Source organism: Pezoporus wallicus, unplaced genomic scaffold, assembly GCF_028554395.1.
Source record: "Pezoporus wallicus isolate ANWC-B61680 ecotype Strahan unplaced genomic scaffold, APGP_CSIRO_Pwel_v1 contig_4710, whole genome shotgun sequence".
In the NCBI taxonomy this organism is placed as follows: Eukaryota; Metazoa; Chordata; class Aves; order Psittaciformes; family Psittacidae; genus Pezoporus; species Pezoporus wallicus.
The window spans coordinates 5,317,810-5,342,813 of NW_026640647.1; the positions used below are offsets into that span (position 1 = coordinate 5,317,810).

A 25,004-nucleotide genomic window follows, 5' to 3' on the forward strand; every position below is an offset into this window, starting at 1 on the left:
CCGCCTTGCATAGAGATAGTAACAAACCCAAGCGCTACCTTTCAGATCTACTCTTATTGTTAAAAAAGCCAATCAGCCCTACACAATCCCATCATTTTATGTCTATATCATCACTGTGAGATAAATAATTCGGTAGTTCATCCACTTTTTTGAATTATATCTAAATATTCTTCATCTCTTTAAGGAGTAGCTGTTTACATTGGTTTAAAATTTTAGGTTGGTCTTAATCTTACAGTAGGGAAATATTTACTGCTCTGTTCTTACCCTGTTCAACACAAAGGGGCCTCAGCATTCTCTAAGGGCTTGTCTATATGGGGTCAGTCAGGAGATTAATCTGAACTGATTTAAAGTGGATTAGTTAACTACATTAAATCCTTGAGCAGAGACATACTGTTTTCTTACCCATGTCTTCCATTTATAATCAAAGCTCTGTCTACTCAAAGTGGCAAGTTTGGCAGTCCTCACTCAAGCAGAATTCTCCACTGAGAGATGTGTTTGGACAGGGATAGCAGTAGTTGGCTCACTGGCTTTTATGCTACCCCTTGTAGATAATTATTAATCTCCTTGTTATATAAATGATAAATTTAATTCAAGAGGCTTGCTTGAGACAGTGAAGACTCTAATTCAGGTATTCCTCCCAGTTCCCAGTAAGCAAACTGATGTTCCTATTTGTAACATAAAGAAAATCCTATTTCCTCTTTGGAATGTTAATCCGGAAAATGCACTCCACAAAACCAGCGACATTTCACTTAGATATCACTGAAACATTTTGCCCTGCTGTTCTCAACTGAATGTGCACTTTTTAACTTTTATGTTAAACTCATTAAAGAACATTGATGTTAAAAGATTTCAGTAGAGTTAAAGTACAACCTTGACATTTTTATTAAATATTAAAGGAAATTGATATATTGTCATGGAAGGTTTCCATCTCACAAATCAGAATTTTCTGGCAGAAAGTTACAACATCTGAAAGTTTCTGGCCAGCTCTGCAAAGGGGTAAAAATTTCTGCCTCATACAAAAACCATCTTATGTTTTTCCAAACCATTTTTTTAAAATTGTTTTTCTTCTGTTCTGCCTGGAAGCTTTACATCTCTACTCAGTAGGGACGATTTATTTCTACACTTTTATTACAGTCAAGGGGGCAAAATGAAGGAAAGAGGATCCAGAGAAAATGTTATTAGTGATCCAAGATGAATGTTCTGCCAGAGTTAATCTTTGTGACTGATTTGGGAAGGGGCTATTCAAGATACTAATATATAACTTCTAGATATTGCAATAATTTCAGTGCTCTGGCACCTAAACTGTCAGGAATCCCATCCCGGGTTATATTGCCATTTACTGCTTTAGCAATTACCTTAGTATTTGGGTGTAGGAGAACACTTCAATTGTGAACTGTTACTTACCCTGTGATAGACAGGTTTAACAACCTGCTTGCCTGGCTTAATGGTGAAAGATTGCTGCTGGAAAGGTTAAGTGCTGGAAGTTCAGTCATTTGCACTTTAACAAACTGTGCATCAAGTCGGACACTGAGTGACTGAGCCCCTGGGCCTGGCACTCTGGAAATGCCCATGCAGGTGAAGACAGAGGGTACCCCTGCTTTGCCCACAGCCAGCAACTTCTGTCCCTGATTGATGTGGCGGATGCTTCTGGGCAGGAAGGGAGGGCAGATGCTCTCCCAGTGGTGTAGCATAAGCCCCAGCCAAGCACCAAATCTACTGGCAGCAGACCAGTGGCGCTTGCCTTCTGGTGGTCTTGCTGCCATGGAGAATGCTTGTCTGGGCTGGGCTGGAAGAGAGGTTGACACCACCCTTCCTGCTCAAGCACTGTCAGAAATAGTACTCAGGAAAACGTTGCTGGTAGAAATTACAGCCTTTCTGATGCAAGAAAATGCCTTTGTTCATCTCTAAGGGGAAATCTTCCAGGCTTAAGCCATTCATTCATATCTAAGCCTGAGAAAACTCGTGCTTTATAAGAAAATACTTGGAGAATGTATTTGTCTACATTTTCCACAATGTTTAGAAATGTGTCCTTGAAAAATGGCAACAACAACACAGCCTTCCCAAAACCACAAACCCTGCAGTTCCAATCTGGTAGAGATGTTTGAGTCGGTAAGTACAAAGCCTGCATGGAGAAGGTTAATTTGATAATAAACAACAAACTTAGTGAGGGATTGACAGCAAGAGCAGTGGACAAGAGAGCGGGACCCAAGTGTCTTTGCTCTGGCCCCACTTTTTTTGCCAGATCCATGCAGAAAAGCCCTGTGTGCACAGGGCAATACATGAAGCTCAGAAGCTGATTTGTAAGCCAAGACAATTGCTGGGGATTCAGGCCTGCAAACCTCTTTCTGCTTCCTTCATGTAAAGGCTTTAGGGGCTGATACTGCTTTTATTGAAGCCAAATCTAAAACTCACACAGCAACAGAAGGGGGCCCAAGGCCTATATTCACAGATGTATGAAAAGAAAGGGTTACAGAACTGGAACAGCCTTATTAACATCAATGCTGGTACTCAAGTCCTATAGGAATAATGTATATTTATAAATATTAAGATGACAGATTCTATAGGTCCCTTTGAAATTCTGAGCATATGTTCTTCGAAAGGGCTCAAAGAATGGTTTGTGGCTTGATTTTCATTTAATCCTGTGATTGCATATTACACTTTCTAGAAGTGGCTGCTTCCAGGACACCTCAGAGGCTCCAAGTCATCTGTGACAGGTAAGCTACCTATAATGGCAATGTCAAAATCACCTCTGGGTTTATTTGTTTCTTTATGCAATCATTTAACTTGAAACGAGCTCTTTTGGCAAGCTCAGGAAGAGCTGGGTGGCTCTGTAGTAACAAGCAGATCTAACGTCAGTTAAGCAACTGATTTTGAGAGATTGCGGTGCAGGTGGGCACATAGTGGGTTTATTATGCTCTGAGGAGTAGTGATTATTCTCAGATAAGCAGTGATTCAATGACATTACGAGCAACTTTTTTCAGGGCACAGTTCAGTCCAGAGGGTCATACTTTCACAGGCCTTCTTGGCCGGACTGAAGACAGACTTTGCTCTGTCCCAGTTTTAATTTCTGGAAACAGATTGTAGGGATGTTGCTCAACAGTGGTAAGGAAGATGTGCTAGGATGGCATTTTCACAAGACAATGAAATAATCTCATGATTAGTTAGGAGGGGAAAAAATCACTCCTCAGAGTACAAAAGCTATGAGGCTGCGGCCATGGTTACATACCTTGGCTTGACCAGGCACACCAACACCACCCAATCATTCCCTAGTGTGCTAAAAGAGGGAATATTTTTCAAGCTTATATATGTGCACATACGTGCACGAATACAAAATGCACACACACACATATACATAATGTATTTATGTATCAGTGAAACAAATATCTGATCAGGCAAAGCGAACTATCCTAGCTCAGAGAGTCAATAAAATCAAATCCCCTCCCAGTGCTAATTTAGAGGCATACAACAGCCTTTATAGATGCATAGAAAAAGACTAGATAGAGCTGTGTTCTCAGGATTGTGTTCATGCACAGGTCAAGGATCAAAAATTCTTTGAGGATGTAACCACATTTTTTGTCACTGCTGTTTATTATCTGTTCAGCTTATTGCGTAGGATCCAGCCCTACTCAGAGGGAAGTGTGCTGGCCTGCAGAGCTGGGTTTCCCAGGCACTGTTCTGAATGGCTGAAGAAACATGCTGCAGTTTTCAGCAACGCACAGGCTGCTGAAATGCCTGCCATTGTCACACACATCTTCAGAAACACACCTTGATAACACAGGTCCTGGAACAGAATGAATCCTCTCTCAGCCTGAACAAAGAAATACTATATTCCTTGCAAGTCTGCTGTGTTACACTTCTGGGTTTTGGCCATAATCCCCTGACAGGCCCCATTAACAGCCCCATACCCACAGGCTCTCCTCTGCAGCAGAGCCCTGGGCTGCATGTCGGCCAGCTCCAACTCTGCATTACAGGTTCCTTACACCACTGTGATCGAACGGCTGCCTTGGCATGCTCAGCTCTTGAGAAGGAAAGAACTGCTTCATACAGACCAATCAGCCATGACTCTCCATGGCCAATTAAGAAATCAAAAGGGAGCTCTGCGCAGAGCTCAGCCACCAGCAAGAAGCCTTGAGCCATGATGGGAAGCACTGAACCATGTTGCTGCCCAATGTGGGAGCCTGAAGCAACAGGACAGAAGGGGCAGAGGGTCTCCAGTAGCAGCCTACAGTGATGTACATCCAGTGATGTGCAGCTCTAGCAAGCAGCCTCTGGCTGGATGCTTTGGCTCCCTGTCCAGTCCCTGCTCCGCAAGGCAGCAGGGGCTTGAACTGTTTTGCTGGAGGCGAGAATTCAGCAGTTACATACAACAGTGAGGCCAGGTAGCTTTTATAAATCTGTTTCTCAGGATTTCTCTATGCTTTTCCCCTTCCTTTTGTTTTACATTTTATCTCCTCAAAACAGAAATGTCAGCATGTCAAATGTCCTGTGTAGCGAGGGGGAGTGCAGGGGCAGGGGGATCCCGGTGCCTGATGTCGCTTGGAGGGGAAGCACCAGTGGGGGCCAAGGGAGGAAGCACAACAGGCCATGCTCTGATGGGCCTCCTGATGCTGAAACATGATCAGAAAAAACAAACAAACAAAGTAGGAGCTGTAAAACTAAATTACTATTTTTATTTGTTTCCTTGTTGGTTTGTTTTCTCTCTTCCACTTCCTTGTCCCCAGCTGTGTGCTCCTCTAGAAAGCAGCCACTTGGCACTGGTATTGCTGGGCATGGAGCATGTGTGTATTACATCTATTTTAGGCACTCATCCTGAGAAACAGATTCATCTCCATGAATCCCAACGTATTCTAAAGCCAGCTGCATGGCTGGTACTAGGGAAGAAAGAGGGGAAATGGCATTTTCTTTATTTTTTTCTTAGTTTTGACCTCTGGTCTGCTCACTGGGCCAGTCAGGTTGTTTTGTGCACTTGCACTGTTGCTCTAAACTGGTAACACCAACCTTGGATATTCTGGTTATGACACATAAAATATAATTTGCTCAGCAGCATTTTCCCTTTTTCTTACAACTTTCTTTTACAAAATAACCATTTATTTTCAAAACTCCTCTGAAAGCATGAGTATGTGCTGAAATCCTTTATCCATGTACTCCAATATAACCAAACTCACACAGAAAAGCAAATGTCCTGGAAAACTATATAGCTGGGGTCGGTTTAGCCTGCTCCCCTATGTCACTCCCCTATCTGTCTCAGGATCTGAGAAGGGCTGGGTCAAATTCTGGTTACAGCTTTCTGGCTTATGCTCACCTCCTATCCTAATTTTTTTGTCCTGTTTTCCTAGGCTGAGCAAAGTGCCAGCAGTGGAGGATTTGGCCTCCAGGATGCTTAAAGCCTTCCCCCAAGGCCGGATCTCTGCACAAGATGCACTTGTTCATGGTTTCTTCAGCTCTCTGCCTCCTCAGCAATATGAGGTTCCTGCTGGTAAGTTAACTCAGTTCCATCTCACTAAGAGCTACTTCACATGCTATTTATTGTGAGTTTCTGGTTATTTTGAAAGTCTGTGCCATTCACCTGGGCATCTGCCTGCCCTCCCTCCCCACTCCTGTATGCTGCAAAGTTTACATTCCGTTGCAAATTTATCAGCTTCTTTTTCTGTTTTCTTCCACTTAACCACTGTGTTAATACTAGAAAGGGACATGGATGGGCTGCCTCCATGGTACATTTAGAAAGTGGAGGTGTATGTGATTTCACAGCTCATTTCTCCCCCATTCTGTAACCCTAGGGGCCCAGAGCTTTCCCTTGGGCTCGTTCACACTGTGTATTCAGTGTAACACACATGCTGGTCCCTCCTGATGTCCTGAATTCCCAGCTGCTCAGCATGATGTGCTAGCCCCAATTCCCTTGGACTGCTCCCTTTTGATGTTCAGAGACAACAGCTGTTCCTCATACCCTGTTGCATCAGTCCTCCCTCAGTTTTACCTGCTTTATTTTCTTCTTCCCTTGCTGTCTTGTAAGCACACAGCTGCATACACACAGGTCTGCCTCTTCTGCCCTGAGTTGATAATAAATACAGGGTCTCTCAAGCTACAGGCTCTGGTCTTCACTAGGCAAAACTCCCTCTTATTGGGCAACAGTCCAAAGAGCATAGCATTCCCTGTTGCCTCCTGGGCACCCACTACACTAGTTAGTTTGGTGTGTTTTTTTTAAGACAGGAGCAATTAAGAAGCCTTCTTGGAGTGTGTTGTCAAGCTATTTGAAAACCTAATTTCTGGCTCCTGTGACACATCCCAAGTGAAGGAGCAGCAAGCTAGCATCTCTCCCAAACCGCTGCCCTTCAGAAGGTGCTCTGTATGTGTATGTGCATGAGTGAGAGACATCTGCATTCCTTTTCTGTTCACCCAGCCACAGAGCACAAATCTACTTTGACACTTTTAGAAAAATGAAAAGATGGAATCTCGCAGGAGCCTGCCTGTGCCTCGGGGGGAGGAGGGGAGCACGCACAGCAGGAGGGAAGTTGACTTTTCTTTATACATATAGGGTTTTTTCCATGCAGAGTTTAAATTATGCCTGATAAAAGGAGTTTCGTGGATGTTTCAGTTCTTTCAAACCCTCCTGGCTTCCTCCCAATTAAATGAGGTTTGTCAAAGCCACAGGGCTCTGCTGCTGCCGGAGAGGCGGACAAGCACTTCCCGCAGTGACATCTCCAATCCCCAAGGGAGAAGATGAAAGCGTCAGTGCCAACAGAGAGAGAGAGTGTGTGGAAAAAAACAGGTACAGAGACAGACAGTGTGAGAGAAAGGGAGAGAGTGAGGAGAAATAGAAGGAATGAGAAAACAGATTGGCATAATGTGTCAATCTCTCCAACATGCTAGCAGAGAGGGGACAGGTTTACTTCACCTGGGTTTATGCACCATCCCATATTTATTATCCCTCACATTGCGGCAAGAAGTACCTTGTGGACAGGAAACTGCATGGTGTTATCGTAGCAACCAGTATGCTGGGAATAGAATCAAAGTGCACAGGGTTGAAAAAAAGTACGGTATGATCATGCAAGACCATATTCATGAGTGACTCATTAAGCCTGTAAAAATTAGGCAATTCTGAATAATTCTCCATGTAGCCATCCCTATTGCCATAATTGTGTAAGACATGGGTTCTTTTCTGCCACTTTGGCATCAGGCTATTTTGGAATTACACTGTATCACCTTAAAATACTCATTTCTATGATAACACAGTGCAGATTTCATATATATATACTGTCCCCACTTTGTTCTGGAGGATGCTGGCTATTAGTCCCCATCCTCTGAAGGAGGAAGTTAATGCAGAAGGGCTAAGAATGAGCTGGAGATGAAAGGTAAAAGGAAGAGGGGGTTGATCCCAAGGTGTGTGAGAGAGTAAGAAGGAAACAATATTGGGAAAAATAAAAGGCTCCAGTAAGAAATTATTTTCTATTTTTATGAAATAATTTTGTCCATTACTGTTCTTTTTATAAGTTGCTAAGACAAGCTGGATGCTAGGGGATGTTTTTCAAAGGTCTATTCCTAGGAAAAAAAAGTAATTGGAGAAAACAGTGTTTCAATAAGTACCCCTCCAAATGTCATGTTTCTGAATACAGAGGGGAATGCTAATGGTAGAAGCTGGGTGCTGCCCCTGGGAAGGACGAGAGGGAGCATGAGGCTCTTTGCTTCCCAGTAGTCAGCTCCTGCTGAGGGGAACAGGTTGCTGTTGCTTTTGCTTAAGCTCATATGCTTATATGTTGCTTACCACCCATGCTGTAAGAGAGGAAGGCTCTCTGTGCCCTAAGTGGGGCTGGTCTGCAGAGGGGCCTCTCTTACAGCTGCTCTCTCCTGTGCCTCTAGGGCCAGAAAAGGCTAGTAAGGCCCAGGTTAAGACTCTATTCACCATTTTGGTGGCCTTAATTGTGCACATGCCACCAGTACCTCTGGATATAGCAACAGAGGACAGGAGCGGGGGAATCTCTATCTTCTTTACACTGTGACTACTAGCCTGAGGGGTGGCAGTGATGACCTTTTGTAAAACTGGAGCATTTGCTGTCAGCCAATCCTGAGACAATTATCTTTGTGTAGTGCAGCCCTGCACTACAACAGCTCTGATAAAACTTCAGTGTAGCCCTTTGCCACCTGCTAAAGCAGAATGTTTTCTGTCCAATTAATCACTCCTGGAAGAAAGGTGAGATCCTTGAATCAAAAAAGCATGAGCCATGCTCTCAACTCAGTGTCAGTCCTGAAGTGCAAAGGGCATTCTGAGAAGGTATCTCACTGCTGTCAGACAAGTCAGACACAGTGACAATTGCAGCTTATTATTGTTACTTTTAGATTTGGTTTATTTTCCTTCTCTTTTGCCCACAAATGCTTCAGAGTAGACTTGCGAGTAGGGAGGGTGAGCAGTGGGATTTAGGGTTAGCACCAGTGAGCTTCCAAGAAAACACTGCAAGAGCTCTGACCGAACAACTCAGGCACTTTGGCCAGGGAGGCCTGAGCTGGCTTCTCAGATCGTATCCCCACTGGACCGATGTCCAGGCTCAGGACTGACCTTTCTCACAGTTCAGGAGACATTTGACTCTAGGCATACTATTGGCTTAGCAGCTAGTCATCAAGTCAAGGCCAACTTGTGCTCTGTGAGGAGGATAGTGTGCGGCACGGGTGTGATCCTGGCTTTGACTAGGAGGGACTTGCTGCTTTTTTGGGTATGGTTGGTCTCTGATTGTTACCTGCTCCCAGCAGTTCAAAACCAGAGTACCAGGTGGTGATAGCACTGTAGCCTTCCTCCTGAAACAGCCCGCTATTCAGCTTTTCAGAAGCAGGAGGAGGGAGGTTTGGTGCTCACAGAGCATTGTCATTTTCATGCCTGTTGCATCTAAACTAATACAAAGCAATCATAGGCAATGAGGAGGTTAAGGCTGTAAGCCATTGCTTTCTAAAAATCCTTACTACTGCTGGAATTAGCCAGCGCTGGTAGGTGTTACCACAGGGCACATCTAAAGAAAAGCTGACTTTCATGGACACCTTGTTTGGGTTGGCTGGTTTGCCTAGGTTTTCCTACCTAGCTAAAAAGTTTATATAGTCACTTAAATATTTTTTCCTCTATGCTTTGCCACCTCTGTATACAGCAAATGGATATCCTTCACTGTAAATCAGATACGGACACCTAGAAAGAGAAGTTCCCACAAGATGCATGAATCTGTGTCTTAATAAGGGAATAAACCACAGTTGGTGTTGAGCAGCAAATCAGCTGTCACTCCGGACCCAGAAGCAGTCTTTTTTGTCAAGTGATAAAGCAAATCTTCACTTAACTCAGGAAAAATACCCTTCACTTCACCTGGCCTGATCTCCACAGTGGTAGAAGGTCTGCTTAAAAGTATTGACAGGGCACTGAGGTTTTGTATTCTGTCATTAAGCCACCACCCTGGGAAAGATGCATCACAACATCACAGCAGATGTGTGCCAAGGGCACAGGCCTCTGGAGATGTTGCCCTGTTCAAGCTCATCCCTGGGCACTGGCCTGGAGCAAGCCATGCTGGGCCCTGTATAGAAGCACAGGGTGAAAGGGAAGATGGGAAAAGAAGGATGGTTTCCTTTGCTCACTACCCAGCTCATGCTCTTGCAAAAGCACAACTGGCGCGAAGTTCGGCCCACATGACTTGTGGAAACAAAGTCCTACAGACATGGATCAAATACTCTGACTCCCATTGATCTCAGGCCAGAGAATCTCTATAAAGGTCTTATTGTTCAGGGAGATGAACTGCTCTTGGGAAGGAGTGCTGTTAATACCCTCATGGAGGCAGACGCTATTGCATCAGAGGTTAGCAGATGTTTTTCTGTATTTTGTCTAATTGCAAGTTATATCTGAGGTTTCTATAACTTCCATTTTCCCTTTGACGCTCTTAAATGCTAATCTGAGAAGATTTAGTTGTCTTGTGTGCTGTGAAAGACATCCAGACTGGAACTTTCATGTAGCCGTTTCCCATCCTCAGGTGCACTTCTGCCTTCACCCAGTTATCAGCAGAAAAAAGCAAATGGGGATGTAGTGATCAGATTTCTAAGGCACAAAAGTTAAAGCTAAGTTTGAGATTGTGACAGCAAGCAACCATGAGCCTAGGAACTCAATTAGCCTGAAAGACAACTATCTCATTATCTTTCCTAAAATGATATAAATACATAAGAATATAAAAATTTAAAATAAACTCTCTATTGACTGTCTAGATGACTGAATTTCACTGCTCAATTTCTTTAAACACCCACTTTAGTATTTATTTATTCTAAGAGTGAAGCAGCTACGATAATTAGACTGTCAGATTTGGTAAGTTAATGAGGAGTCACTGGAGTGGAAGGTTTTGCATTTGTGAGATTGCTGAAGGAGAGAAGCTCTATCTCTTTTTTCTTTCTCTTTTTTTTCCCCCTCCACTGGGTGGGAAGGAGAGAGCTTGGCAGTGTGTAGATCCATTTGAATCCTTTTGATTAGCGGGTTACATTCCTACCACTGTTCTACCAAATAGTATTTTGCTGGTTGCTCCAAGAAAAAGGAAAAAAAAACCTCACATGGATGAGATTTCTAGAGAAGGATGCCTAGATTAAAGAAATCATTTCCCAAAACAAGCAGAAGGAATGGAGCTGTGAGAAATAGGATCCTGAATGAGTTTATATTGTGGCTAATGTCACAGGAGAGCATTAGGAAAGTAGCACAGTGAAGGAAAAGGATCATTTTGCAGCTTTCTCTTTAATCTGCTTTTTCTGCCGGACAATCAGTGCTCACAGTTCCAGGAGTGAGACTGCAACCTGAAATCTGTGACCTTTTTGTTTCTTACCAAAAAGGCCATCTCAAGTTCAAGCAAGTTTTGGTGGAAAGCAGAGATGATTAACTAACTCTTTGGTAAGCACACAGTTGCCATTGCCAAAGCTGCTGCCATTATCCTTAGCACATGAATTCCTTTGTATACTGAAGGTGGGAAAACAGAACTGATGCCCAGGGCTGGATGACCACATCCCAGGCTGAGGACAAAGTGGGAAATCTTACATTCAAAGATCAGCAAGCCAATGGCCCACAGTGCTTGGTGGTATCATGGGAGGTTTGGGTTTGTTTCATCATATTTCCAAGACTCAGATGGATGTCTCCTCTGATGCCTCCCCAGTCAAAACATTGCTTCATTTCTCCATTGCTTAAACTGACCAGATTGTTTTGTTTGCCTTTGTCCTTGTCTAGTGAGTTCACATTTTATAGCTTACTTGTTTTGATTTCACACACAGTGGAACCTGAGCAGAGCTAGGCAAAATCTCTTTAGCTCATTAACATCATTGGTTTTAATTAATCATCATTTTAATACAACATACCTCAGAAAAATGGTTCAGCATCAACATTTTTCATCTCCTGCTACAGAAGGACCAAAAGATCACTTAAAGTCATTCTTATTGAAAGAAATTGCTGAAATAATTATTGACATTATTGAAAGAAATATCCTTCTGTTATATCCTACCTCTTTGTTTACTTTGTGCATTTGTTAACAGCATGTGTCCAGTCAGTGTCACTGCCTGGGTCTGTGTTTGCAGGGCAGACCTGGAAACTGATCTTGAGGTCAAATTAGCTTGACTGTCCAATTTTCTGCCAAGCTAAGAAGCAACCTAAGCTGTGCTAACAGGGCAAACCTCAGCTACCTCTCTGCGCTTTCAGATGCGTGTAGATGTACCTGCTACAGGATCAGGTCCCAGCACTCAGTGCCTGGTCTCACAGCCTTTCTACCCCATCTGCCCTCATCACATAGACAACAGCAGGCAGACAGGACAGCCTCCAGTCTTTTCAAGAAGGACCTGACACTGCCAGCCCTGTGATCAGACTGGGTTTTAGAGGCAGCCTGAATACATCCCCTGCTCACCTGCTCAAGTGCAGACAGGGCAGCTGTTCCCTCTCTGTGATCACAGAGGAAATAATCCTGCCAAAAAGCTGGTTGTCAGTTCCACTAAGGATTCTGGGACAACTCACTTGAGGAGGGCACTCATTCTTCAGTTCAGTGAATCTGGATTTGACCAGTTTTAACTGATTTTGAGAGTATTTCACAAATACTTAACTTAAAATAGTGAAAGCATAAAAAGAGTAGGAGATACTCTTATTAAACTTTTTTTTTTTTTAATATTAACTTGGCCTGAAAGTGATTGTGTCCCTTTTTTATGCTGCTTAAAAAAAATGTACTAAACAAGCTTAAATGTCAATTCAAGTCTTCTTCTGCACTTCATTACAGCAAAACATTCTACAAGTGATGGTGTTCATGTTATTAATTCGCTTCTTATAAAAGCCATCTGGATTCAGACATGTAAGCAAGGTTATAAATGAAACAGTAATTTTTTTTTGTCATTTTAATAGGCTACCAATGGAAAGCAGGGGGTTCTGTCTGCTTTTTCAAATCTAATCAGAGGTAGATAGGCATCTAAAGCACAACAGCCTCATGCTGACACATGAGGGAATGGAATGTCCTGGGAACATAATGAAACTGGCCAGCCTTCCTTCATTGGCCAACCTGAGTTAAGTTACAAAAATAGACAAAGCCAAAAAACTAAACATACCAGGCTCCATCAGGAATCCATAGGCCCTGAGCAACACAGCAAGGGACAAAACACAGTCAGTCTTCTCCTTGTTCTCCTTCTGGTTTCAGGAAGGAAAGAGAGTGCCAGGTGTCTATCTCAGGGTGACATACAGTCCATTTACTATGCTATTCTACCTCTTTCCCTCTACCTGTTGAGGAAGAATGTATGGATTGTTGGAATCTGCTTCCATTCTCATGCTGCCTATCAAAATGCAGATAAAAATCACAGGGCCTCTTATATGTATGTGCTACTGCACTGGCCAAGTGTAGATGAATCTACAGAAAGATTCGAACTTGTTTAAACTGTTAGCAAGCAAAGTAACTGAAGGCACTAGCCCTGCAGAATATTTTTAATTAGAATTTATTTTTCATTTTGATTCAGCACTTAGGCCATGGATTTTTATCTTCACAAAATTCCCTGCAACAGGGGCAGATTCTAGCCTCCTTACAGCAAGGATCTTTGAAATAATTCTTAATATTGACAAAATGAAACAAAACCTTTGAGAGTACACAAGGACAAAAAAAAAGGACAGAGTTTGCTCAGGGAGAAGGGAGTGTTTTTTAAAATCACCTTTCAGTAGAAGAGAATTAAATTGTGCAGATGTCCTGCCTTTTGTTTTTCAGAAAGCAATGTCACAAAGATTGACTTGGCAACGAAGATGTAACAGCACAGTCTGGACACTAGACTTGCAGAATAAACTCAATGATGTGACACTTAATAGAGAGATCCCTGGTCCAGAAGATTGATGTACAAACAGGACAGATGGGGACTGACAATTGAAAGAATGTAGAGGCTGATCCAAGGCTTACAGAGACCTGTCATTCCTGGGGTTTGCCTACAATCTCCTTCAACAAAAGAGCTCCTGAGGGAAGGAGGGGATTAGTCAAAAGTTGAGTGAAGTCTCCAGGGAAGACGGTTTCTTGGATAAAGTTGTCAACAAAGGAATTGTTGAGGACTATTTGTTATAATTTCCTAGAGGGAGCTTCTGCCATTACTAACAGGATTACCAGCATACTGGTTCCACACCAGCAGAGCATTAGGCGTGTGCATTGCAGACTGGTTGCTTAGAGCTGAATTCAGGGGTCTTCTTATACTGGGTCCCAAATGTGTGCAGGTGTTGATGAACAGAGGGGAGATGGCAAAGAACTAAGATGCAGCCAAACACAGGCCATTTTTTGTCCAACTGTTGCAGAAAGTCCTGGCTCATTAATGAGTTACTGGCGTGATTTCCTCTCCTTGATGTTAGGTCTGCTGAAGGATTATGAGAAGGAAAGCTAATCTGAGGTGAGTGCTGATCAGGATACATGGGGAAATCAGAGGGCTCTTCCCCAACTACAGTTACTGTGAAATTTCTTACAGCATTCTTCCTGGAGGAATTAGGAAAGCAGGCAATTTACTGTGTTCAAGTGCTAGTCGGCTTGGTTTCAGATATCTGGGATACTTTTTCTGGGCTCTGGGACATCAAGACAGAAGCCTTGGTGTAACCTCACAGCAGATCTGTGAAGAAGAGGAAGGCAAAGATAAATCATTAAGGTGCAGGCATGCAAACTTTCTTGAATACTTCTTATTCATCTGAGTAGTGTCACTGGCATGACTGGGAGAACTTCTCTGAGCAAGAATTATGCAGATCATTGAGGCACTGGAACAAATCAGTCATGGAGCTATGGGGAAACATCAGATAAATAGGTGGCAGCCATAGAAAGAGCTGGAAGGTGTCATTTCAGTGTAAGGGAGCTACACTTCCAGACCCACCCAAGTCCATTTCTGGCTAACCAAACACTACAGATCTGGGCACACTTTTGTGTTCTCCTTTGCCCTTGCAATAGACATAATTTCAGGAACATATAGATTAGATACATAAAAGAGCACATGGATTATCTGCAGGCACTGCTCAGTGAAGAGAACAGGAGGTATTCCTTGTGTTATGTGGCAGTCCTTAAAGTTCTCTGCCTTGATAAGAAGGAGAGCTATGTCCCCAAGTCTTTCCACATCTGGATTGTGTGGACCCAGATCTCCCAAACATCAGCCACTGTCAAAGTGAGTGTGAATGCCTGACCTCCCTTTGCAGTACTGAACAGAAATCTGTCTCAGTATTAGGACCTTCTGCCTCTAATTTGCTCTGCAATGAATCTGAAGTAATATTACAGTGACCTCACAGCAGTTTAAGCAAGATCAGGCCGGAATATCCTATAGAGTTCTACTTAGGCATGTGTCTCTTTGTCAGCATCCCATGTGCAGGTTTATTTGTGGAGAGAAGGGCATTTGGAACCTTTTTAAAAGGAAACCAAGAATTCTTAAGCATACTGGCACTGGCTGTTGCATTGCAAAAGATTCTAAGAACTGGTACAATAAAGAAGCTTTTCTAAAGTGGCTGCCTGGCTACATAGGTAGAAGATAGCTCTCCACTTCTGAGTTATGGTGCATTGTCATATGCGTGTTCAGAAAGGCTGTAAGTGATGCCCAAGTTGAGACAAGGTATTCTGCATTCCTTTAGCACTCTTGGAGATGGCTGGGCTAAGAGCAGTGAAGAAGCAGGATCTTTAATGCCTGCCAAGGGCTGGATGTCTGCTCCTAATTGGGAGCCACTAAATGCTTGAGGTATGTTACATTAAAGGATTAGTTATGCATAGACAGTAAGGGATCTAATGACGAGATCTGAATCACTTTCCCCATGGTGTCAATCCAGACCACCAGTTATAGATGTCTTCTGTCCTGGAGCAGAAGAGAGAATGGCTTTGCTCTTTTACATAGCTGCTACCCCATATTCCAAAATTCTTACACTAAACTGCCAAAGAGTCAAATGATATATTCTAGCTCTGTTACATGGAGGGGCAGAAAGCCAGAAAGACCCTGGCAAAAGGATGCCCTGCAACCCAACACTCTTCTGTTCATTAAACCAACACTCGAGGCCCAATGCCTTAAATATGCCAGATCAGAGAGAGAAATTGCCCTAGAACCACTACTCCCCCAGAGTAACAGGAGCACTATTCACATCAAGAGTACTTAGTACATTTTCCATCCCCTGGCCTGCACAATCTCAAGGGCAACAAATGAACATAGTGTTGTAATGAGTGAAGAAGACCAGGTAAAAAGAAACATCTGAATTCATGTACCAAGTCTGTGCCACCCAAAAAGGTGGTCCTGCTTCCCTCATTTCCCTCTGTGCTTCAAGCTTCACAGTCTTTCCCTCTTGCTCTCTGGCACTTTTCTAAGCCCTTGATGAACTGATCTAACTCACTAAACAGGTAGAAAGCTGTTAATTCTTTTGCTGAGTTAGTTTTTCATTGCTTTACTGAGCTGAATCAGGTTATGAAGGGGTCAGAGAAGTATCAGACTTCATGCATGGCTGAGCGTAGAGTGGGAAAGGAGGAGCAGGAAAAAGCCATGATGATCAGGCTCCTTTATCTCCAGCCTGCTCACATCTAGTTCATGTGGGTGGTCATCCCCTGTCACATCTGGATGTTTGATGTTCTGTTTTGAGGTAATAACTGAACGGGTTCTAGCAAGTAAGTGCTCAGTACTGCTGTTGTGTATGTGGGCCCATTGCAAATCGAGGTGTTTGCTGTTGAAGACCTCACAAAAAATCCCAGACATTGGCAAAGAGGTGCAGGACTGACCTTTCCTTTTTTCCATAAAACTTTCTCTTGGCAGAGGCAGTATGCGCTGGTAAAATAGGTGAGAGTCTATGAAGTGCATGTAAATGGAGATCATTGTGCTCCAGGGTCATCAAACTGTTTCTTCTCACCACCTAATAAAAAATTACAAACAAATCTGAGATTTTTGAGAAATCCTTTAGCATCCCTTTTTATGTAAAGAGAGTTTAACAGCAGACTTAAATATTTGCTGTAAAAACATCTTGAAGTAAATGAAATAACCTCTTTCCCAGGACAAGATTCTGTTTTTCTTCAGCCCAGGCCAACTTTGTCGGCCAAATGACATCCCCAAGAAAAAACACAAGAGCTTTAATACTTGCAAACCATGCCTGTAACAGCGCAAGTGGTCAATGCTCTTTAAAGGGGTGGGGGGGAAAGCTGCAGGAAAATCCCCCTCACAAGCTAGACCTGCATTTGGGGAGGCCAGATGAAAGCCCTGATGTGGGTCATGTGACAGGTGTCACTTCAGTAATGATATTGGGGCAGAGATAAAAGCCCCCGCCAGTGGGTCACGTGGCAGCGCTTCATTACCGGCACAGCAGGGGGCCCCGAGCCTCAATGCCTTTATTTTGGGGAGGGTTTTTTATTTTTGTTTTTTATTTTTTTTTTTTTATTCTGTGATAATGAGAAAATGTTTTAACTTCCATCCCTGTGTTTAAACACTTCTCCATGCTGACAGCAGCGGGAGATCCCTTGATCAGCTGTCAGATGGGAAAGTGCAATTCGTCTGGAAAGTAAACAGCGTGTTTGCCGGTTGGAAATCATTTTCTGTTTGTTGGGACCGCAAGTCGTGGTGTGATGGAGCCGTGTCACAGCATCTGATAGCTGGGGAGTGGGGATACGAAACGGGCTGAGAAACGGCGTTTAGGCTCTGCTGCTGATAACAGGAGGTTCAAATCTTTGACGCTTCGCTATTGTTATCGTAAGGAAAAACCCCACCACTTATGGATTGCTTATGAAACTTTTCAAGCAGCAGCTCAGTGTTGGTGTGGGTACGTGGGACCTTCTACAAGAAGCATGTTAATAGAAACATTCCCAAGAGGAAACCAAAAGGGGCACACAAAGGAACTGAGTAGGTGTGGATGCACATGGGGGTAAAGGCGGCCAGATCTCATTCCTGGTTTTAAAGAAAAAACAAAGTCTCCTTATGATTATATTAGAAAACATTTCATGGCTCTGATGTCACACAGGCTTGGGGTACGCACTGGGAATTTCAGGTGAGATGAGGAAGGCAAATGTGTTCACAGGGTCATGCAAGAGCTCAACCCCCATCCTGGGGAGGGCAGGGCCTGGCTGAAATCAGAGCTGTTAGGCTCTCCCTCTGAAGTACCCTGGAACCCAGCTAAGTTCACTTTAAATACTAACCACAGTTTTTTCTTTTCCTATTAGGCAAATACCTTCACAAAGTCAATTCCCATAGAGAAAAAGAGATACATATATAATGCACATAATTTTAATTAAAATTAAGGTTTGAATGTGCATATGCAGAGGCACACACAGCATTTTTTCTGTGCAGACATAGACAACATCTTATATGCAGAATCAACAAATCAACCTGATTTCAACACTGGGAAAGTTAATTACTCAGAGCAGGGCTTGGATCATGTATTAGATATTTCCAGCAATTATGTTACATGGAGTCCTTGTAGTCTCCCAGCAAATGCTTTCCTCTGCTGGCTGCATTGCAGCCTTCTCCCTCTTCCTAAAGATCTCCATTAAAAGCTTCCTGCCTATTACACTACATGAATCCTTGGCGCATTAAAAGTGAAGTTTTGAAGCTCAGTTGGTAACTCAACTGCACCAGGAAGGCCCTAGAGCTGAGGCTTTGGTTTCAGGTACCCGCTCTGGAGCAAGACTAGGCTCTGGGGAAGCAGCTGCTGGCCTCCCACCCTGCAATCAGGTGCAGGGCTGGACCATCAGCAAAAATGAGCCCAAGAGAAAAGATCAGATCAGAATCTGGCCCTTTGTTAGCAGTCATTAAAAAACATTGCAGTTTTAATAGGAGCTTATTCAATTAGCAGACTAACAGGCTCCATCAGATAAGCTGGGGATTTCCCTGGGAATCCGAGTCACACACTGCTGAAGCAGCTCTTCACCCTGTGGTTAACCCTCTCTGTGCACAACCAGAATGAAGGGATCAAATCCCAGAAGAAGGTTTATTTCTGGATTCTTAGGGAAAATGACAAGCCCTTCACTGCTACCCCGGTGCCAGTGCTGAGTGTGAGTCACACATGCTGGAAGAACCCAGGAGGATCATGGCACCAAACTGTAGCTGCTGCAGACAGGAGAATTGCCTGATCTCCGACAAACATGCTGACATTTGGCAGCCTGACAGCTTCACAGTCCCATAAGAGGCTTCCTAATTAGAGCCTGGGTGAGAACCAATCCACAACTGGAAGTTTGTCTCTAGCTTCCTTGCTGTACTTTTTTCCCCCTCCCTTTTTGTGCTTTTTCTCCCTTTTCAGTGTTTTCTCTCACACATTCTCCATACATCCTCTCCCCGCGGGCGGAAGCTGTTTGAAACACCAAGCAGGAGGAAAGGTCATTTTGGCCTGTCCTCTTAGCTCAGAACAGCTCCCAGCAAAAGCACCCCTCTAGCATTTGAGCATTGCCCTTGAAGGAGAGGGGAGATAAGGCAGGGAAAAGGACAGTGCATGGTGAAGTTTGTAATGAAGCTAAGTACAGCTGGTCTGGAAGAAAACCAAACCAGTCCCATTCATTCCTAGTCAAACAGGTAGGGCAAAAATACTGCTCCCACCAGCAGGAGAATGGGGACTCTGGGTCTGCATCCAGCTGTGAGTGTTGATTTCCTCTACAGCAAGCTGGCCCCAAACAGCACATCATGACATTCTGAGTGTTTTAGCTGGAGCCAGGGCCTGAATTTAGCATAGTACAGTACCGTGCTGGATGTAAGGTGAAATATATTTTTTAGAGTTACGTACTGTTACAAAGCCAGATCTTTTAAAGCTAAATCATATTCATCGTTTACCCCATCACATGCATATTCTCTTAATAGTTCCAGAAAAGGTCTACATATTCAATAACTTCTGAATATGAGATTTTATCAACCAGCAACATCTGCTAAGACAAGCATAACTCTTTTACTGTGTTTACTTCCTAGAGGGTTATTTGTTGTTAGTGGGACTGATTGTTCTCTATTTAATATCCCAAAGTCTTTTTCCAGGGTAATGAGACAGGTAACAAAGCTCTTCAAAGACAATAGCCATTGTATACACTGCATATAGATACAAACACCAGAACCCACTTCATGTTAGAGGGTTGTTTCCCTTCACCATCCTCCTTGGTGAATACCATATTCCCTGGATAGCCACCAGAAACAGGTAGAAACTTGAGATTCTCCATTTTTGGCCATACATGACATCAGACAGCTCTGTAAGCTACCACCATCAGCAGGATCCCAGATGATGACATGGGGCCAGTGCTTACAGATCATTAGCTCTCTCCAAAGCAAAAAGATCTCGTTCAAAACATGCAGCTGAAGCTTTTTCCAGGCCAAACGCATTTGTTGCTGAGATATACTGCATGATCTCCACCTAACACCTTCAGAGATCAATATGAGTCCTATCTGGGTCCTTGGGAAGTGCACTTTTTTGAGGTTTCACTTTGGGGGTTCATTAAGATTGCTGGCACCCACGTGTTTCATGTGCTGCAGATGTCTCTGTACTGCGCAGGTATAAGAAAAAGCTGTGGACCTACACCTCTGTACTGGGGAGAACGACCCTGCATTAGGACTGGAAAGGACTGTAACATCATCCTCATTTGTAATGCCTGTACTGCTAAAATACTGAGGCTGAGAAGACTGTTTATTGAACTGATATTTCCAACAAACAGATGTCTGTGATGTAAGTAGAGCTGCTCCCTAAGGTTCTAGTATTAACAAATTCCCTGAATAGATTGTAGCTGTGTGTTTTCTACCATGCCTCTCTACAAAATGGAGTATGGATTAGTACACACTATTTATAGAGCCCAGCCCACCCACTTGCTTGGAGCACCCCTGAAGATGAGGAGATGTAACCGCATTCGTAAGCAGACACACCTCTAGGGTCTATGTAGCATCATATAAAAAATCTGCCTTTCAGCACAGTAGGAGCCTCACAAAAATTAGAGGTTGTTCTGGACCTAAAATATGTGGCTCCATCTCTGCCCTGATTTTTTACATGATAAATGAGTATAGAGAAGAAGAAGGAGGAGAGCATATATGTGGGAAAAGCTCTCCAGGAGGACTGACTGGGGAGAAGATGAGGCAGAGCTGGTTCTACATGATTCATTCCTCGGGTACATACATACCCTGTCACTGCAAACTCAGTACACAGGTCAGAAGAGCAGCATTTTGCACATGCATGCTTGATATGAGCCCTTTTAAAATCCACGTGAATCAGATACCATGAACAGGAGCTGTACCACAGGAGAAGAGAAAAAACATTGTTTCTTTTCAATTAAACTCAATCTTTTTCAGGGTTTAGAATTTCATCATTGAAATCCATTTTAGACTAAGTCTTACAAATAGAAGCTGGCAGCCTGGAGGAATTAATTGGTTTATTATTTTATCCTAAGGAATTAACTCAAGTTGATAGATTTAGAGCAGGTTTTAAGTTTGTTGGTTTCAGATGTTTAAGAAGAAATGTAAAATAAACAAACAAAATCCAGTTGAAAATTTGGCAAGGGCTGAATCCTTTGGGCAAAATTTTCCCAGGAGAAGCACAGGTCTCTGATAAGCAGCAGAGGAGATGCTGTATTTCACAGCTGCAATGCAGATCTGTGGCCTCTCCAGAGACTCCCACACACTAAACAGGGATTTCTTTAGTTTAAATGCCAGATCTGCTCTGGTCCCAGTGAAACTCCAGAGGGGCATTAACTAGGAAAATGGGGCACATTTAATCCACTTTATCATTAATGCAAAGAACAGTCTCAATATTTGTGCAAATCAAACCCATGCATTATGAAAGGTCCTTCCTTATCTTGAGTAGATTAAACTCTGCTCACCAGCCTCCCCTAGGCAGTTGGGCCATTGTTTGCCTGTAACAGCTCTATTTATGATAGATGTCTGTGATGAAGCAAGCATGGCCCAGGCCGCTGGCCTGGCTGGGCACTTCCTTGAAGCATGTGCTGGAAAGTTTAATTTGGTGACTAAGACTGGAAGTGCCACAGGTGCCAAAGGAAAACAACAGCGCTGAGCAACATGGTTTGACTTCAGCTTCAACCTTCTCAAATGGCTGTTGCATTTTCCTTGCTGAACCTTCTCTGCTAGTGAAATCTCAGGCCATTTGAGGTTTTGATTTAATTTAAAATAAAAACAATGACAAGATTTTACACCACTGAACTAGACTTTTATCACCAGAGAGTACTGACAGTGACCACTATCCTCATTCCCAGTGAAGTCTGGGAATGGTTCTTGTGAGCTAAACACAATGCTGTTGCACAGGCAAGTAAGCAGTCATTGTGCTGATGCTTGGTGGGCTGTGGGCTAGGCTGCACAAACTTGCATCCTGCTGTTGGTGAAAAGCTGCAAGACAAATCACACCATGCTTCTCTGGGTAGGTGCTGAAGGCTTCTCATGTGATTAAATGTCTTTTTTATACAAAAAAAGGTTTATACAAACCCTCTCAGAAGCCACTCAGCTGGACACAGACCTGAAAGATTCCTTTCAGTTGGAAGAAGATTGTCTGCAACAGACTTGGGAGCAGGGATGCTGGCCATCTGACCACCATGGATCCTGTGCAGAAAGAGAGAGGAGACGAGCTTGGAGACAGCTGTGAAGCCCTAAGCTTGGGACCATGTTTGAGCATCCTGTGAGCAGAACGATGAGGCTGCCTTGGGGGCTGAGTGAGTGAAGAGGTAAGGTGAGAAACACAAACTCATTGAAGGTGATAGAATCCCAGGAAAACAGCTGCCCAGCCAGCAGAGAAGGGACTGTTATTGTCTAGGTGTGATGAATGAAGGCAGATAGGCTGCTAGCAGTCCCCGTGTTTTCAGGAAGCTGCTTGTATGTGCCAGGCTGCACCACAGCTCCTGACAGGGAAGATTCTACTAGGTTTAGTATAAGTGAGTTCAAAATGGCCAGGCCTGGAGTGAAGCATGCTGACAGCAGTGGGGGCTGGACACTCCATGCCAGACAGCCCCTGAAGCAACTGCAGAGATGTCCCTGAAGGGGCTGCCCTGGGGCCCTGGTCTGGGAGGAAACAGCCCCTGAATATGACTCCCTCTTGTTCTGCCCCTTCACTGCTATGGGGAGTTCCCCTCTGTTTGTAGAGCAAGAGAGGGAGAGCAGAGCCTCATCCCACAGATTTCTACTCACCTCCCCTGCGGCTCTGGATAACGTTTTTAAGGGAAGTGGAGCAGAGAAGCTTGTCCCCAGTCGTGGGTGCCTCCGGGCAATGCCCATTCCAGTGAGGAGTGCAGCAGTTCTGCAAGCCGCACACCCTGCAGAAGGAACAGCCATATCATTCCCTTTGGTTGTACCTGGGGTCTCTGCTTCCTTCAGGCAGACCCTGCAGCTGACACTGAGAGGAAAGACAAGCCTTGGGCAGATGTTTGAACCCCCCAGCATCATCAACACATTTACCAAGCACCCAAAGCCTTCCAAGGGTCTGAAGATATCTGGCATTGAGAGTACGATTAGAGCTCTAATGAGATTTGAAGCACGCCATTTCTTCCAAACAATGGTGCTATCTCATTCTAACCCATTTAGATGATAATCTGCTCTACCACATATTAATATTTTCGTGTTAATGTAGATCCTTTTATCCCTGTAGCTTAGCACTGGGTTCTGATTTATTAATAGCTGGCTCCCTCTGGACCAGGGGAGCAGGATGCTACGTTGTGATGAGCTTAATAACTCACTGCTCCCCATTACTAAATCACAGACTAGCACTTCAGATTTGCAGAGAGAATTGGGTTGACTTTCCCTCATTCCTTGAAGCATCTTAGTCCTGTTGTGCAAAACTACCTGCTAACAATCTTTCTTAAATGAGTCAAGTGCTCTAATACGTGTTTAGCCCACACAGCTGAACTTTTAACAGCATTTCAGGGAGCAAGAGCAAAAGCAGAGTTAACAGATTTCATTGGCTTTTCCCATCAAATGGTGCCTGGGCACTTTTCTGGAGGCACAGCAATATAACATCCAGCAGAATTAATGTATTTATTATTTTAGAAGAACTCATGTTTTTTTAATTCTCCTGGTTTGAAGGAAGGGTTGAAAGTAAGGGCAGCCTATTTGCATTGTGAATAAAGTTATCTGCCTCCTCCACCCCTCCCACCCCCCGGAATATGCAGAAATAAATGCCTCCTAATGAACCCTGGGGGGCTGAATCTTTGATATGGATCTTGCCGGGGGTCTAGTGGTAAGGGAGAGGCTCTGCCAGACTGAAGCCCAGCATGGCGTGGGGGGTAGGCAGTCTTCCTCACAGTGCCAGAGAAGGGAAATTGGATTATCTTGCTAGCAGTTGGTGTTTTTCTGTCTGCAAGAACTTACAGATGAGAGGCCCCAGTTGGGAAGTTAAATTCAGTCCTCTGCAAACAGTAATTTTTTTTCCTCATCTAAATAAAAGACACAATCCCGTCCAAGTTCTGGGAACTTTCTTCTCTGGTGCTGGCTGGGTGCAGGGCAAGTGGGTACAGAAGCAAAACTGCAGGATTTGAATTTAAGTTTGGTGCCTGCTGAAAGCATTGAGTATGTGTGGCCACGTGTTTGTAAACACAGATCACTCTTTGAATGTGACATCTGGCTTTCAAGGAGCTCCCACAGCAGGCAGAATCACAGCAGTACACACTTCAGTTCCCTCAGACAAATCCATTGTAGGACACTGTTTTGCAGTTTACAGTGCACCAAACAAGCTCAAAACCCAACAAATGCAGCTGAAGCCCCTTAACAGAGAAAAGCTGGTTAAATGGGTTTCTTTCTGGGAACAAATTGTTTAATAAAAAGAACACCCTGGCAATGGGAAAGTTTTCTGCGTTGCCAAGAGGTTCCATAAAAAGACCATTTTATAGCATCAATCCCTTCCCTATAGAAGCCAGAGGATCACAGGTTGCCTGGGAAGCAGCAGCACAGAGATGAAATACAGCAGCCATTAACAGAAAGGACACACAGCATCCAGGGTGGCTGTACTCACTCCCCGGGCAGTGGCTGGTATGGGACAGTGCTGTGCAGATTCCACTGGTAAGGCCAGAGCAAGCATCTCTTCCTAACATCTTCCTAACAAGGCAATAGCAGGACGTGCCAAGGAAGGAGCAAAAGGAATTGGCAGATTTTTTTTTCCTCTCCCAGAAAAGGACAGAAAAGCAATGAACCTGCAAGAGTTAGGTTAGGCAGGAAGGAACCAAGATGTTAAGTGCTGCTGATTTTCAGCGTAAGGATGCTGTACCAGGAAGTTTCACAAGGTTCCAGCATCCTAATGCATCAGTGCAGTAGCAGCATTTTGGGGTGATTTGCCCTGATTACTCAAGAATTTCTGTAGCTTTTTTGAGAGGCATTTGTCCCCGCTTCCCCTTCTGGGCAAGCTGCAGGCCAGCCCTGATGCCAAAGGGAGCTCTGGGCAGGCTCTGATATCAGACTGTGGTTGCATTTTTGACAACGGGGCTGCTTACAGCAGTTGAAGTAGTCCTGCTCTTCTTCCACTCCCTATTGCCTCCCTGCTCATACTCCACACTATCAGCTATGTCAGCATGCTGCCTGTGTAGCACACAGCAAATGAGACCAGAGAACTCATCCAGCTAAACAACAACCCGAGGAAACAAAACATG

The 25,004-nt window shown here is 43.9% G+C and overlaps 1 protein-coding gene and 1 long non-coding RNA gene across 2 annotated transcripts in view; one reads left to right on the top strand and one right to left on the bottom strand.

Moving 5' to 3' along the window:
* Positions 1 to 16,358, top strand: part of CDK15 (cyclin dependent kinase 15) — a 42,494-nt gene extending 26,136 nt beyond the window's left edge. Inside the window, 5 exon segments of the mRNA XM_057419893.1 lie at positions 2,666 to 2,714; positions 5,337 to 5,476; positions 5,925 to 5,933; positions 10,762 to 10,885; positions 13,212 to 16,358. Coding sequence (XP_057275876.1) covers positions 2,666 to 2,714; positions 5,337 to 5,476; positions 5,925 to 5,933; positions 10,762 to 10,874 — 311 coding nt within the window. The 3' untranslated portion in view covers positions 10,875 to 10,885; positions 13,212 to 16,358.
* The window catches only part of LOC130604931 (uncharacterized), a 143,997-nt gene continuing 135,227 nt past the window's right edge, over positions 16,235 to 25,004 (bottom strand). Inside the window, exon 3 of the long non-coding RNA XR_008973563.1 lies at positions 16,235 to 16,336. This is a non-coding gene — a long non-coding RNA (uncharacterized LOC130604931). The remainder of the gene's footprint in view (positions 16,337 to 25,004) is intronic.